This window comes from Salarias fasciatus, chromosome 16 (genome assembly GCF_902148845.1).
Source record: "Salarias fasciatus chromosome 16, fSalaFa1.1, whole genome shotgun sequence".
In the NCBI taxonomy this organism is placed as follows: domain Eukaryota; kingdom Metazoa; phylum Chordata; class Actinopteri; order Blenniiformes; family Blenniidae; genus Salarias; species Salarias fasciatus.
This window is the reverse complement of record NC_043760.1, coordinates 25162991-25175800: the sequence shown is the minus strand read 5'-3', so window position 1 is coordinate 25175800 and position 12810 is coordinate 25162991. Positions and strand designations below refer to the sequence as shown.

The 12810-nt window shown below is 50.3% G+C and overlaps 1 protein-coding gene across 1 annotated transcript; it reads right to left on the bottom strand.

Annotated features, from left to right (window-relative positions):
- Nucleotides 1-6255: 6255 nt before the first annotated feature.
- Nucleotides 6256-12364, bottom strand: LOC115402704 (uncharacterized). The gene is made up of 2 exons (XM_030111229.1): nucleotides 11084-12364; nucleotides 6256-6303 (listed from the first exon to the last, which is right to left on the bottom strand). Exons 1-2 carry the CDS (start codon nucleotides 12362-12364, stop codon nucleotides 6256-6258), a joined length of 1329 nt encoding a protein of 442 aa, XP_029967089.1.
- Between the last annotated feature and the right edge of the window lie 446 nt (nucleotides 12365-12810).

Here is a 12810-nt window from a genome sequence, read left to right as displayed (position 1 = left end):
TCTAGGGCACAGTGTGGGGAGCGCCGTGGGGGTGCCATGGCTGTACAGGGGGCGCCTGTATTGTCCCATTAATTCCAAGCGATGCCGAGAAGTGCGCTGCTCACTTGAACCGTCAGAGCGGCGCAGAGCGGGACGGACCGTCGGGGCGGCCCTTGTACTGTCACGGCGCCTAACCCCCCCCCCCCCCCCCCCCCCCCCAGTACGTGGCGCCCCAGGCAGGGAATTGTTTCGCCTGTAGGACAGACCGGCCCTGGCTGGAGTGGAAGGAGAGATTTCTTTTATGGTGACTCGGTGACAGAGACTGCTTGTCATGTCCATTTCAATACAAGGTACTGATTTGCCTACTATGCTCCATCCTAAGTCTGTGTGAATGGCATAGGGCTCATTTTCTTTGCCTAAGATTACTTGTTTGGGTGCAAGAGCTCTCGGACAAGTATAACCTATAAGGAGACTTACTTCACAGTCAAGGAGTGGAGGGATCTCATTCATAATACGTAGCAAGTGACTCCACTGTTTTGCCATTTCACATGTTGGTATGTGTTCTCTCTTTGCAGGTATGTAGTCCTTAGTGTATGCCGTGGGGAGCTTTAAGACTGCAGCTGAGTTATAACCCCTGACTAAGAGGTCAGACACCTTTCCACTACTTACAACTGTATTATTACTCATCATAGTCATCAGTTTCAACTTGACTGGATGAACGTCTGCCTTCAGTTCATGTGCTACATCCTGATCAATGAATACTGTGTCACTCTGAGTGTCTAATAATGCATAGACCAGTGTTTCTTTGTGTGGATTAGCAGTGGTTGACAGCCACACTGGAACTATCATTGAGGTACTGACTGTCTGTTCAGATCTGGCGACATTGAGTGACAAGACTGAGGCTGATTCTGGTGAGTTACCTTGAGTTGCGTTGTCTGTACTCACTCTTGTTTCTTTCTGTTGACTGTTACTGTAGTTGTCATCATGAAGACAGCTTCGGTGTCTCTTTGTGCAGGTTTCACAGGTGAGGCGGCGCTTGCAGTCCTTAGCACGGTGTCCTTGTTTCAAACAATCGTAACAAAGTTTTTTGTCCTTTACATATTTCTGTTTTCCAGAGTCATTTTTATTAGGTCTGGACACTTGTGGAGCTGATGGGTGCCTTGACATAATGTGCACGAAAACCCATTAGATGTTTTTGTTACTGCCCTTTTGTCACTTTGTTCAGTTGTGTTTGTGTTGAATACACTTGCCTTGTTGTAACTACTTCCTGGTCAATTATAAGAGTCCACGCTTCTTACTGATGAAACTGTTACGGGTGGGGTCGGAGGCTCAGGCGCAGACGACACGGGAGAACAGATGGCGGGTACAAAAAGGATTTATTTGAACAAAAGGTGAGCCGGGCCAAGCAGGGTACGGGATGATTCTCGGCAATTTTCAGTCCAAGGTTGGTTCCGAGTCCGGAGGAACTAGGAGCAGGCAGGCGGCAAGAGCGGCAGGCGGAGCGGATCCCCAGACTGCGAGCAGAGGGGAAAAAAAGGTGAATACACAGATCACGAGAGCAGGTCGAAGCAGGCACGTCTAACACACTGTAGCAGAGGTTAAGATCCAGCGCCGATTCCAGCCAAGGACGCCACTTAAATAGGGACGAGAGCAGCTGACCCTCATCTGGCTGATGAGCTGGAACCACGCCTCCGAAAACCCGCTCCAGTGCCGCCCACCTGAAAAACAAACAAACGGCCTCCCTACGAGGAGGCCGGGGGGCTGGCCATGACAGTACCCCCCCTCCTACGTGTGCCTCCAGGCACACGCACCAATCGCCCAGGATGGCGGCGATGAAACTCCCGGACGAGACTGGGGTCCATAATGCGGCCCCGGGGGACCCAGGAACGCTACTCAGGGCCGTAACCCTCCCAGTCCACCAGGTACTGAACCCCTCGACCCCGGCGGCGCACATCCAGAAGCCGCCGCACCGTATAAACCAGGCCGCCATCCAACATCCTGGGCGGAGGCGGGGCACGGACAGGGGGGACCAGGTTACTCTCGGCCACAGGCTTGATCTGAGAGACGTGGAAAGTGGGGTGGATGCGCATGGACGAGGGAAGCTTGAGACGCACCGCGCAGGGATTGATGATCCTCTCCACTTCGAATGGTCCCACAAAGCGAGGGGCCAGCTTCCGGGATTCAACCCGAAGGGGCAGGTCCTTGGCCCTCAACCAGACCTTCTGTCCAGGGGAATAGGTGGGAGCGGCAGTCCGCTTGCGGTTGGCCTGCTGCTCCATTCTGCGGGAAGACCTGAGCAGGGCGGTCCGCGCCCTCTTCCAGACCCGTTCACATCTCCTCATTGCAGCTTGAACGGAAGGAACCGCCAACTCCTGTTCCTGGGATGGGAACAGAGGGGGCTGGTACCCCAGGGAGCACTGAAACGGGGACAAGCCCGAGGAGGAGCTAACCAGCGAGTTATGTGCGTATTCCACCCACGGCAGGTGAGTGCTCCAGGCCGCAGGATCCTCCGCAGTAACACACCGGAGCAGGGCCTCCATCTCCTGATTTAGGCGCTCCGTCTGACCATTAGACTGGGGATGGAAACCAGAAGACAGGCTCACCTTGGCTCCCAGCGCCGAACAAAATGCCCTCCAAACCTCCGATGTGAACTGTGGTCCCCGGTCGGACACGATATCCACAGGGATGCCATGAACGCGGAACACTTCAGTGACGAGCAGGTCTGCTGTCTCCTTGGCCGATGGCAGCTTACAGAGGGCGACAAAGTGGGCAGCCTTGGAAAACCTGTCCACAATAGAGAGGATTGTGGTTTTACCGTTGGAGAGAGGCAGGCCAGTGACGAAGTCCAGTGCAATATGGGACCACGGCCGACTGGGCACTGGCAAGGGTTGAAGGAGGCCAGAACAGGGCCGAGTGGATGTCTTATTCTGGGCGCAGACAACGCAGGCCGCCACAAACTCCCGCGTGTCCTTGTCCATCGATGGCCACCAAAACCTCTGTCGTAGAACTCCCAACGTGCGGGTGACTCCAGGGTGGCAGAAAAGCTGGGAAGAGTGTCCCCACTGCAGGACCTGAGAGCGGACAGAGCTGGGCACAAACAGGCAGTTAGCGGGGCCGTTACCTGGACCTGGCTCGTGCAGTTGAGCCTGTTGCACTAGGGATTCCACCTCCCATGTGAGAGATCCGACAGTGCAGGACTGGGGAAGGATGGAACCCGGTTCTGATGGGGAGTCCTCGGTGGCAAACTGGCGTGACAGAGCATCTGGCTTGATGTTACGCGACCCCGGGCGGTAGGTCAAGGTGAAGTTGAAACGCCCAAAAAACAGAGTCCAACGGGCCTGACGGGAGTTCAGACGTTTAGCAGAGCGCACATACTCAAGGTTCTTGTGATCAGTCCACACTATGAATGGCTGCTCAGCTCCCTCCAGCCAGTGCCTCCACTCCTCCAACGCCAGCTTGACCGCCAGAAGCTCTCGGTTGCCGATGTCATAATTGCGTTCTGCTGGTGAGAGGCGGCGAGAAAAAAAGGCACAGGGGTGCAGCTTGTTGTCCGAGGTAGGGCGTTGGGACAGAATGGCTCCCACACCGGTCTCCGAGGCATCTACCTCCACCACAAACTGGAGACTGGGATCAGGCTGAATTAGTATGGGAGCTGTAGTGAATCGAACCTTGAGTTCCTGGAAGGCCTTCGCGGCCTCTGGGGACCAAACAAACGGACGAATGGTGGACGTGAGAGCAGTGAGGGGTGCGGCCACCTTACTGTAGTTCCTGATGAACCGGCGGTAGAAGTTGGCAAAACCCAGGAACCGTTGAAGCTGCTTCCGATTCTCCGGCTCAGGCCACTCCTGTACCGCCGCCAGCTTAGCTGGATCCATGCGAGTCTCTCCCTGTGAGATGATGAAACCCAAGAAGGACACAGTGGACTGATGGAACTCACACTTCTCGGCCTTCACATACAGGTGGTTCTTCAGGAGTCTCTCCAGGACCAGACGGACATGCTGGATGTGTTCCTCAGTACTGCGGGAGTAGATCAGGACATCGTCAAGGTACACAAAAACGAAGCGGTCAATGAAGTCTCGGAGCACATCATTCATGAGGTTCTGAAAAACCGCAGGAGCGTTAGTGAGTCCAAATGGCATAACCAAGTACTCAAAATGGCCCAGCGGAGTGTTGAACGCGGTCTTCCACTCATCCCCCTCACGAATGCGGACCAGGTGATAGGCGTTGCGGAGATCCAGTTTCGTGAACACCGTGGCGCCGTGCAGGGGAAGGAAGGCCGAGCTAAGCAAGGGCAGCGGGTAGCGGTTCTTTACGGTGATGTCATTTAGACCTCTGAAATCAATGCAGGGTCTCAGAGAGCCGTCCTTCTTGCCAACGAAGAAAAACCCCGCTGCCACCGGAGAAGAAGAGGGACGAATGGTCCCAGCTGCCAGGGACTCCTGAATGTAGGTCTCCATGGCGGCGCGCTCAGGCCGGGTCAAATTGTACAGCCGGCTGCGGGGCAATGTGGCTCCTGGAAGCAGATCAATGGGACAGTCGTAAGGTCGGTGTGGTGGCAGAGAGAGGGCCTTGCTCTTACTGAACACTTGGACCAGGTCGTGGTACGCCTCAGGGACTGCTGACAGATCTACCGGTTCTGGCGGGGAGGACTGCAGAGAGACATGTGGAGTGAGTGCAGAACGTAAACAGTTACTTAAACAAAATGGGCTCCAGGAATCAATCTCCTCCTTAATCCAGTCAATGCGGGGGTTGTGTTTACGCAGCCACGGGAAACCCAGCACCAGCGGGGGCTGCCAGTGGTCAATGAGATGGAAGGTCAGAGTCTCATGATGATTTCCAGAGAGCACCAAATCCACCGGACAGGTCTTGTGGCTGACCTGAGCCAGATGGAGCCCATTTAGCGACCTCACAGCTAGCTCAGACTCCAGCGGAACACAGGGAATGTCCAGCTGGCGAGCTAGCTGGATGTCCATGAAACTTTCCTCTGCACCTGAATCCACCAGAGCAGCAACAGGAACAGACTGGGTGAGATAACAGAGAGTGCCGGTTACCTGAAATCGTTGAGGGGTCTTGATGGAAGTTCGGCTCACCCGCAGCCCCGCATCTACAGGGGAGCCTGATCTTTTAGCGGCCGCTTGGGGCACTCGGCGACATAATGTCCAGAGCCGCCGCAGTAGAGACAGGCGTTCGTGGCCCGGCGCTGCCTCCTCTTCTCCTGCGAGGAGAGCTGGATCCGGCCGATCTGCATGGGCTCTGGCTCCGAAGCCGAGACCGTCGCCCCCGTTCCCGCTGGCTGATTCGGCGCAGAAACTACGGAAGCCGGACGCGGCTCGCTCGCACCCAACGGCGTTCTGATGCGGTTGTCCAAGCTGGTGCACAAAAAAATCAAGCTGTCCAAATCGGGAGGTCGCTCTCGGGTGGCCAGTTCGTCCTGCAAGTCATCCTGCAGGCCCCGTAAGAACGCGCACTGGAGAGCGCTGCTGTTCCATCCACTCCCCGCGGCTAGAGTCCGGAACTCGATGGCGTACTCGGCCACACTGCGGCTTCCTTGGCGGATAATCATGAGCCTGTCCCCCGCGTCTCTGCCCTTCACCGGGTGGTCAAAATTCCTCTTCATCTCCTCCGTGAAGGCTTGATAAGTCCGACAAGCCGGCGACTGATTCTCCCACAATGCCGTTCCCCACGCCCTTGCCGGGCCGGAGAGGAGCCCGATTAGGTAAGCGATGCGAGACCGGTCGGAGGGATAAGATAGCGGCTGCAGCTCAAACACGAGAGAAACCTGCGTGAGGAAGGCCTGGCAGGAACCAAGGTCTCCAGCGTACCGCTCCGGTGTGGGCGCATTCGGCTCCCGGAATGGAGCCATCATCTGCGGAGCTGGAGCCGGGACCGGGGCGGGGGGAGGAGCCACCGCGGAGACCGCTGATGAGGCAGCCAGGTGTTCGGCGATCCCAGCAACCTGCTCGGACAAACGGGAGACCTGGCCAAACATTGTTCCCAGTACTTTGTCGTGTTCGGCCAGCTTCTTCGCCACAGACTGCGGAGCCGAAGGTACCTGGTCTCTCCCGGGGTTGCCGTCTGCTGAGCTCATCTTGGCTGGATCTTACTGTTACGGGTGGGGTCGGAGGCTCAGGCGCAGACGACACGGGAGAACAGATGGCGGGTACAAAAAGGATTTATTTGAACAAAAGGTGAGCCCAGAAGCTGAGCCGGGCCAAGCAGGGTACGGGATGACTCTCGGCAATTTTCAGTCCAAGGTTGGTTCCGAGTCCGGAGGAACTAGGAGCAGGCAGGCGGCAAGAGCGGCAGGCGGAGCGGATCCCCAGACTGCGAGCAGAGGGGAAAAAAAGGTGAATACACAGATCACGAGAGCAGGTCGAAGCAGGCACGTCTAACACACTGTAGCAGAGGTTAAGATCCAGCGCCGATTCCAGCCAAGGACGCCACTTAAATAGGGACGAGAGCAGCTGACCCTCATCTGGCTGATGAGCTGGGACCACGCCTCCGAAAACCTGCTCCAGTGCCGCCCACCTGAAAAACAAACAAACGGCCTCCCTACGAAGAGGCCGGGGGGCTGGCCATGACAGAAACAAATAATTTATTCTTGTGAACGCTGATGAACATCTTCATTTAACACCGTGAAAACTAAAATGAAGAGATAAAAATCTCAATTAATATATTTTCATGACATAAATCAGTCTCTGTAGTCAATCAAATACACTTCATTCAAAACAATATTCCTATGTGACATTTCAATCTAACATCTCAAGTTGGAAACACACATTAGTAACAGAATCAAATCAGTTCAAGCTTTTCATGTAACATAAAAAACATACTTCCTAAAACAGTCTTTACAGTGGCGCATGTGTGAATGAACATATCACAGATTAACTGATTCATATACAAAAATCAAACGCAAACGGACTATTCTTATGCAAATTCACACCACAAATCACTCTAATCACTGAACAAAAGTTACAGAGAAACTTTACCGTGTGCGCCCTTGACCAGTTGAAGAGTTAAAATAAACTTCTCTTTTGCTCTTTTCTCTCTATCTTCTGTGTCTGTGTCACTCGTGTTTCTCTCATGTCTCTTTACTTCCTGTTTCCCATTCAGCGCTAGGTCCACCTAGTGGTCAACAGGGGAACTAATGACCAGACATAAATGCATTTATGGTTTCATTTACACTCCCACCAATTACCCTTTGATTTATGTGCAAAATGTTCAAATATTGAGCATGACATACTCCAAGCTAAATAAATCAATGGTAATTTCAATGGTGCGTTACTATGGAGATAATTTTGTGTCTTTATTATTCAATCAATCAAAAAAGGTTTTGCAAACAAAAAAGAGGGTTGAGACCAAAAAACATAAAGTTGCAATCAAAAAATAAAAGTTCAATCAAATAAAATGAATCTGAGAACAAAATTATTTAAGTGGCAACCCCACCAATTTTTTTTTGACATCAAAACAGAAAAAAGCTTTGGTTTTGAATTGTGAAGTTTTGCTTGCAAGCTCAAAAGTTTTGGTTTTGAATTAAAAAGTTTTGGTTGCAAATTCAAAAGTTTTGGTTACGAATCCAAAAGTTTTGGTTACGAATCCAAAAGTTTTGCTTGCGAATCTGACTGAACCCAATGGGCGGGGCCAACACTGGTGGAAGAGAGAAGAGCTCCTATTGGTCGCTTTGACCTCGCTCCTCCACCGCCTGTCTCCGCGCTGTTGCTGCTGCTTCCGCATTCGGTAAAGGCCAGTAGATATTACAGGCTTTTTTCAATCTTCCCCGATTCAGAGACCACACACTAGAAGACAACAGAGGACAGATCGCACCAGATCTTCCTCTCCTGATCTTCTAGCGTGTGGTGTCCTGTGGAACACACTAGAAGATTCTTCATTAGAGAATCGGCTCCAAGCTCTTCAAATTCTCGCGGAGTCAAACTTGATTTTGAGCGTTTTCCTTTCAGTCCTGTGTTTACATTCATCTCCACTATTAATAATAAGCGAAGAGCTTATTCCCTCACGTCATTCATTCATATTGGCTCCGTTCTGTCAGAGCAAACCCCCCCCCACCCCCCCCACCCCCCCCACCCCCCCCACCCCCACCCCCCCCGTGCATGCAGCACGGAGTGTTTACTGTCAGAGAGTTTAAATGGTACAGGGGGACGAGGGGAACATACGTCATTTGACATCATTTTCTTATCATTTACCCCGTATTTGATAATAATTTAGCTCATTCATGTGTGTTTATTTCATTTTTATTCGTTCCACTCCAGAGAGAAACAGTATAGAAATAAGTTATCGCAATCTGTGACGAACAAGCTACTTTTTTAAAAAAATCACCAAATAGCTTAAATCATTTTTTGTCCCCAGATTGAATGGTTTAGACCAGAATTAAAATGCATTGATTAGGAAAAAGTTTCATTATACGTCCAAGTCCTCAGAAAGTTGTTTTTGCAATTCTTTCGTGATGGTTAATAATGGAGATGAACTGAAACATTGGGATTATTGCAGGACTGGCGAGATGCAGATGAGTGAACCAGATCTAGGTTTGGGTCTGAATGAAATACAGTTCATCCAGGAGCGATACAGTTATTGAGGAATAACCTCTCGTTTTCTGCACTACTGAGCTTTTCTGTTTCACTGTCATATCGTGAATATAATTCAAAGACATATATTCATGTCTCCAGCTCTGACAGCTGAGAGGGGATTTTTTTTTCCCAACACCTCGGTAAAACGGAACTGTTCGGCCGATCAGGGAGCTTTATTCTGAGGGTGTGGACAGGTCGGCTCTGAGCTGATCGTCGAGCAGGGCACCACACACCACAGGATTTGCGATCGGAAATATTAAACATGTTCATTATCTACGATCTCGGCTTCCAACGCCTCCCGAGCGGCTCCGACTGGAAAAAAAAAAAAAAAAAAAAACCTCTCAGAACACACCGCACACTACAGGAAGATCGGACCCGAACTCATTTACATACTCCTGACAATCAGACCTTTGGCATCATTCAGGAGGAGAAAACCAGGACAAAATTCGGCCCATGGTTCGGGCATGGATAACTGCCAATAATCCTGTAATGTCTACTGGCCTTTACCGAATGCGGAAGCAGCAGCAACAGCGCGGAGACAGGCGGTGGAGGAGCGAGGTCAAAGCGACCAATAGGAGCTCTTCTCTCTTCCACCAGTGTTGGCCCCGCCCATTGGGTTCAGTCAGATTCGCAAGCAAAACTTTTGGATTCGTAACCAAAACTTTTGGATTTGTAACCAAAACTTTTTAATTTGCAACCAAAACTTTTTAATTTGCAACCAAAACTTTTTAATTCAAAACCAAAGCTTTTTTCTGTTTTGATGTCAAAAAAATTGGTGGGGTTGCCACTTAAATAATTTTGTTCTCAGATTCATTTTATTTGATTGAACTTTTATTTTTTGATTGCAACTTTATGTTTTTTGGTCTCAACTCTCTTTTTTGTTTGCAAAACCTTTTTTGATTGATTGAATAATAAAGACACAAAATTATCTCCATACGTTACAAGGCATTCATTCTGAGACACAAGGAGTCCTACTGTTTTCTACTAAAACAACCAATTTCTGGATCGGACGTTCAACAACAGATAGCTTGCTGAGGCGTTCACCTCTTTTGCCTAGCTTACGCTCGCCTATCTGTATAGTAGCTTTGCGGACAAGTCCATCATCATCCTTGCATACATTCAAAACCCTTGCAAGCTTCCACTCATTGCGAGGGGCATCTTCTTGGACAATGACGATGTCGTCAACTTGCACATTCCTTTTTGGCTCATGCCATTTCTGCCGTAGAGTAATTGCAGCAAGATACTCTTTTCTCCATCTGCACCAAAATTGTTCTGAAAGATATTGTACCCGCCTCCATCTTTTTCTGGCGTATACGTCCTCCTTGACGAATCTGCCTGGTGGAGGTAGCGGAACAGAGGATTTCATTTTAGCAGATGATTTGGTGTCAGTGGTTCCAGACTTGTGGGATTGTTGATACTTTCCACAGTGAGAGGACGGCTGTTTACTATGGACATTGCCTCATAAAAGAATGTCCTGAGGGAGGCATCGTCGAGTCTTCCAGTGTTCCAGTGTTCTGTGCAAGGACTGAACTCAACACACTCCTCACTGTGCGTATCTGCCTCTCCCAGACACCTCCAACGTGACTTGCATCTGGGGTGTTCATTGAGAAATCACACTGACGTTCCACCAGGAATGCTGTCACTCTTTCTTCGTTCAGTTCTTTCAGGGCTCTTTTCAGTTCGTTCTTTGCTCCAACAAAGTTGGATCCATGATCTGACCGTATTTGCCTCACAGCTCCTCGAATGGCTATGAAACATCTTAAGGCATTAATGAATGCATCTGTCGTGAGGTCTTCAAGTATCTCTATGTGGACTGCTCTGGAGCAGAGACACGTGAAGAGCAGACCATATCGCTTTTGTTCCTTGCGGCCCTGCTTTGTGTAGAAGGGACCAAAACAATCCATACCGCAAAATGAGAATGGCGGTGCAGGCTCGATGCGATCTGTGGGGAGAGCTGCCATTCTTTGCTGTTCTGTGGGCCTTCGAGCTTTTCTGCAGGTAACACACTGTTTTATGTGACTGGCGACAGCTTTACTTCCTCCAACAATCCAGTAACCATTGGCTCTGATTTCATTGAGGGTTTGCCCTCTCCCTTGGTGTTGGGTCTTCTCGTGGCAGTAGCCAATGATGAGTCGTGTCACATGACCATTGCTTGGTAGGATTATTGGATGTCTCACATCAAAGGACAGGGATGCTTTCCTCAAACGTCCTCCTACTCTCAGTATGCCATCATGAAGCTCTGGGTCAAGCTGGTAGAGTGAGTGATTGCATGAGAGCTTTCCAGATTCCTGGCTCAGGATGAGCAGTTCTTCTCTGAAATAATTCTGCTGCACAAGCTTGATGAGTTTAAGCGAGGCTTTCCTTCTTTCTTCGACGTTTAAAGGTTGTGTCTTTGCAGCTCTCTCAACCAGCCGATGAATGCGTGCAACAACATTCACCACAGTAGTCCATTTTGAGAATCGTGACCATCGCTCCAGAAAACTGTCCTGTTCTTTGGTCAGTGTATTCAGCACCTGTGCTACCTTGATTTCGGGGTCTCCCACCAGCAGCTCTGATGTGCCCTGCTTGATGTCGAGCTCTCGTTCCCAAAGGAACTTGGGTCCTTGGAACCAGCTGGAGTTGATCAGCTCGGAAACGTTGAGGCCTCTGGAGGCGTAATCAGCAGGGTTTTCATTTGTGTCGACATAATGCCACTGTTGGGGGTTTGTTGTTTCACGGATTCTCTGGACCCTGTTTGCTACGAAGATGTGGAAACGCCGAGCCTCATTGCTGACATAACCCAGGACTACTTGCGAGTCAGTCCAGAAGTACTCTTTGTCAACCTTGAGCTCTAACTCCTCCTTCAGCATGCTGCTCACAGCAGCGGAGATCACGGCAGCAGTTAACTCGAGCCTCGGTATCGTGACAACTTTTGTGGGGGCAACCCTTGCCTTGCCCATTACCAAGGTGCAGTGTACTTTGTTCTCGCTGACAAATCTTATGTATGTGCACTGACCGTAACCTTGACTGCTGGCATCTGAGAAGTGATGCAGCTCAGTTCTCAGGATCTTTCCAAAGTTTGCAGGAGAGTAACATCTTGGAATTTGTATCTTTTCCAGGTTCTTAAGGTCACTGACCCAGCTCTCCCACCTTGGCTTCAACTCATCGGGAAGTAATTCATCCCAGCCGACACCTTTCTGACATATCTCCTGAAGCACTTGCTTTCCTGTCAGGAGAAATGGAGCCAGGAACCCCAGTGGGTCATACACGGAGGCTACGGTGGAGAGAATACCCCGGCGTGTCATTGGTTTCTCATCCAGTGAGACTTTGAAGGAGAAGACGTCCCTCTCTACATTCCATCGCACTGCAAGTACTGTTTGGACTGGGAGATCATCGTGGCTTAGATCTACGTCCCTCACTTCTTTAGCTCTTTCACTCTCACAGATTGACTCAAGAACCATTCGTTCGTTGGAGATGAATTTGTGGAGACGTAGCTGCCCTTTGGCACACACAGCTTGAGCTTCTTCCACCAGCTTGATGGCTGTGTCCACAGACTTGATGCTTGTGATGCCATCATCAACATAAAAGTTCTTTTTGATGAAGTCAGCTGCCAAAGGGAATTCCTTCTCATTTTGGGTAGCGAGGTATTTCATGCCGTAGTTGGCGCACCCCGGAGATGAGGCTGCTCCAAAGAGATGGACCTTCATGCGATACTCTTTGGGCTCAGAATCCGTGTTTCCACCTTCCCACCACAAGAACCACAGAAAGTCTCGGTCTACCTCTTTGACGTGAAATCTGTGAAACATCTTCTCGACGTCGCACATCACAGCAATCGGATGCTTGCGAAATCGGCACAGTACTCCATTCAGTCCATTGATAAGATCAGGTCCGGTTAGAAGATGGTCATTCAAGGCAGTGCCTTCAAATTTTGCGGAGCAATCGAAAACCACTCTGATTTTATCCGGCTTCCTGGGGTGATAAACCCCTTGATGTGGGATATACCACACGCGGCCTCTCTCTGGTTCATGGTTAGCCTCCTCCGCATCACCATCCTTGAAGACACCTTCCATGAAGTTCATATAATCAGACTTGAATTTTGGATCTCTGTCAAATTTCTTTTTCAGGTGCCTCAATCAGACTAAGGCGAGTTTCTTGTTGTCAGGAAGGGATGGACGTGCTTTAAAGGGCAGAGGCATCTCAAGGTGATTGTGTTCATTCTGCTGGATTTTTCCTTTCAGGATCTGGAGAAACTGGATGTCTTCCTGAGATA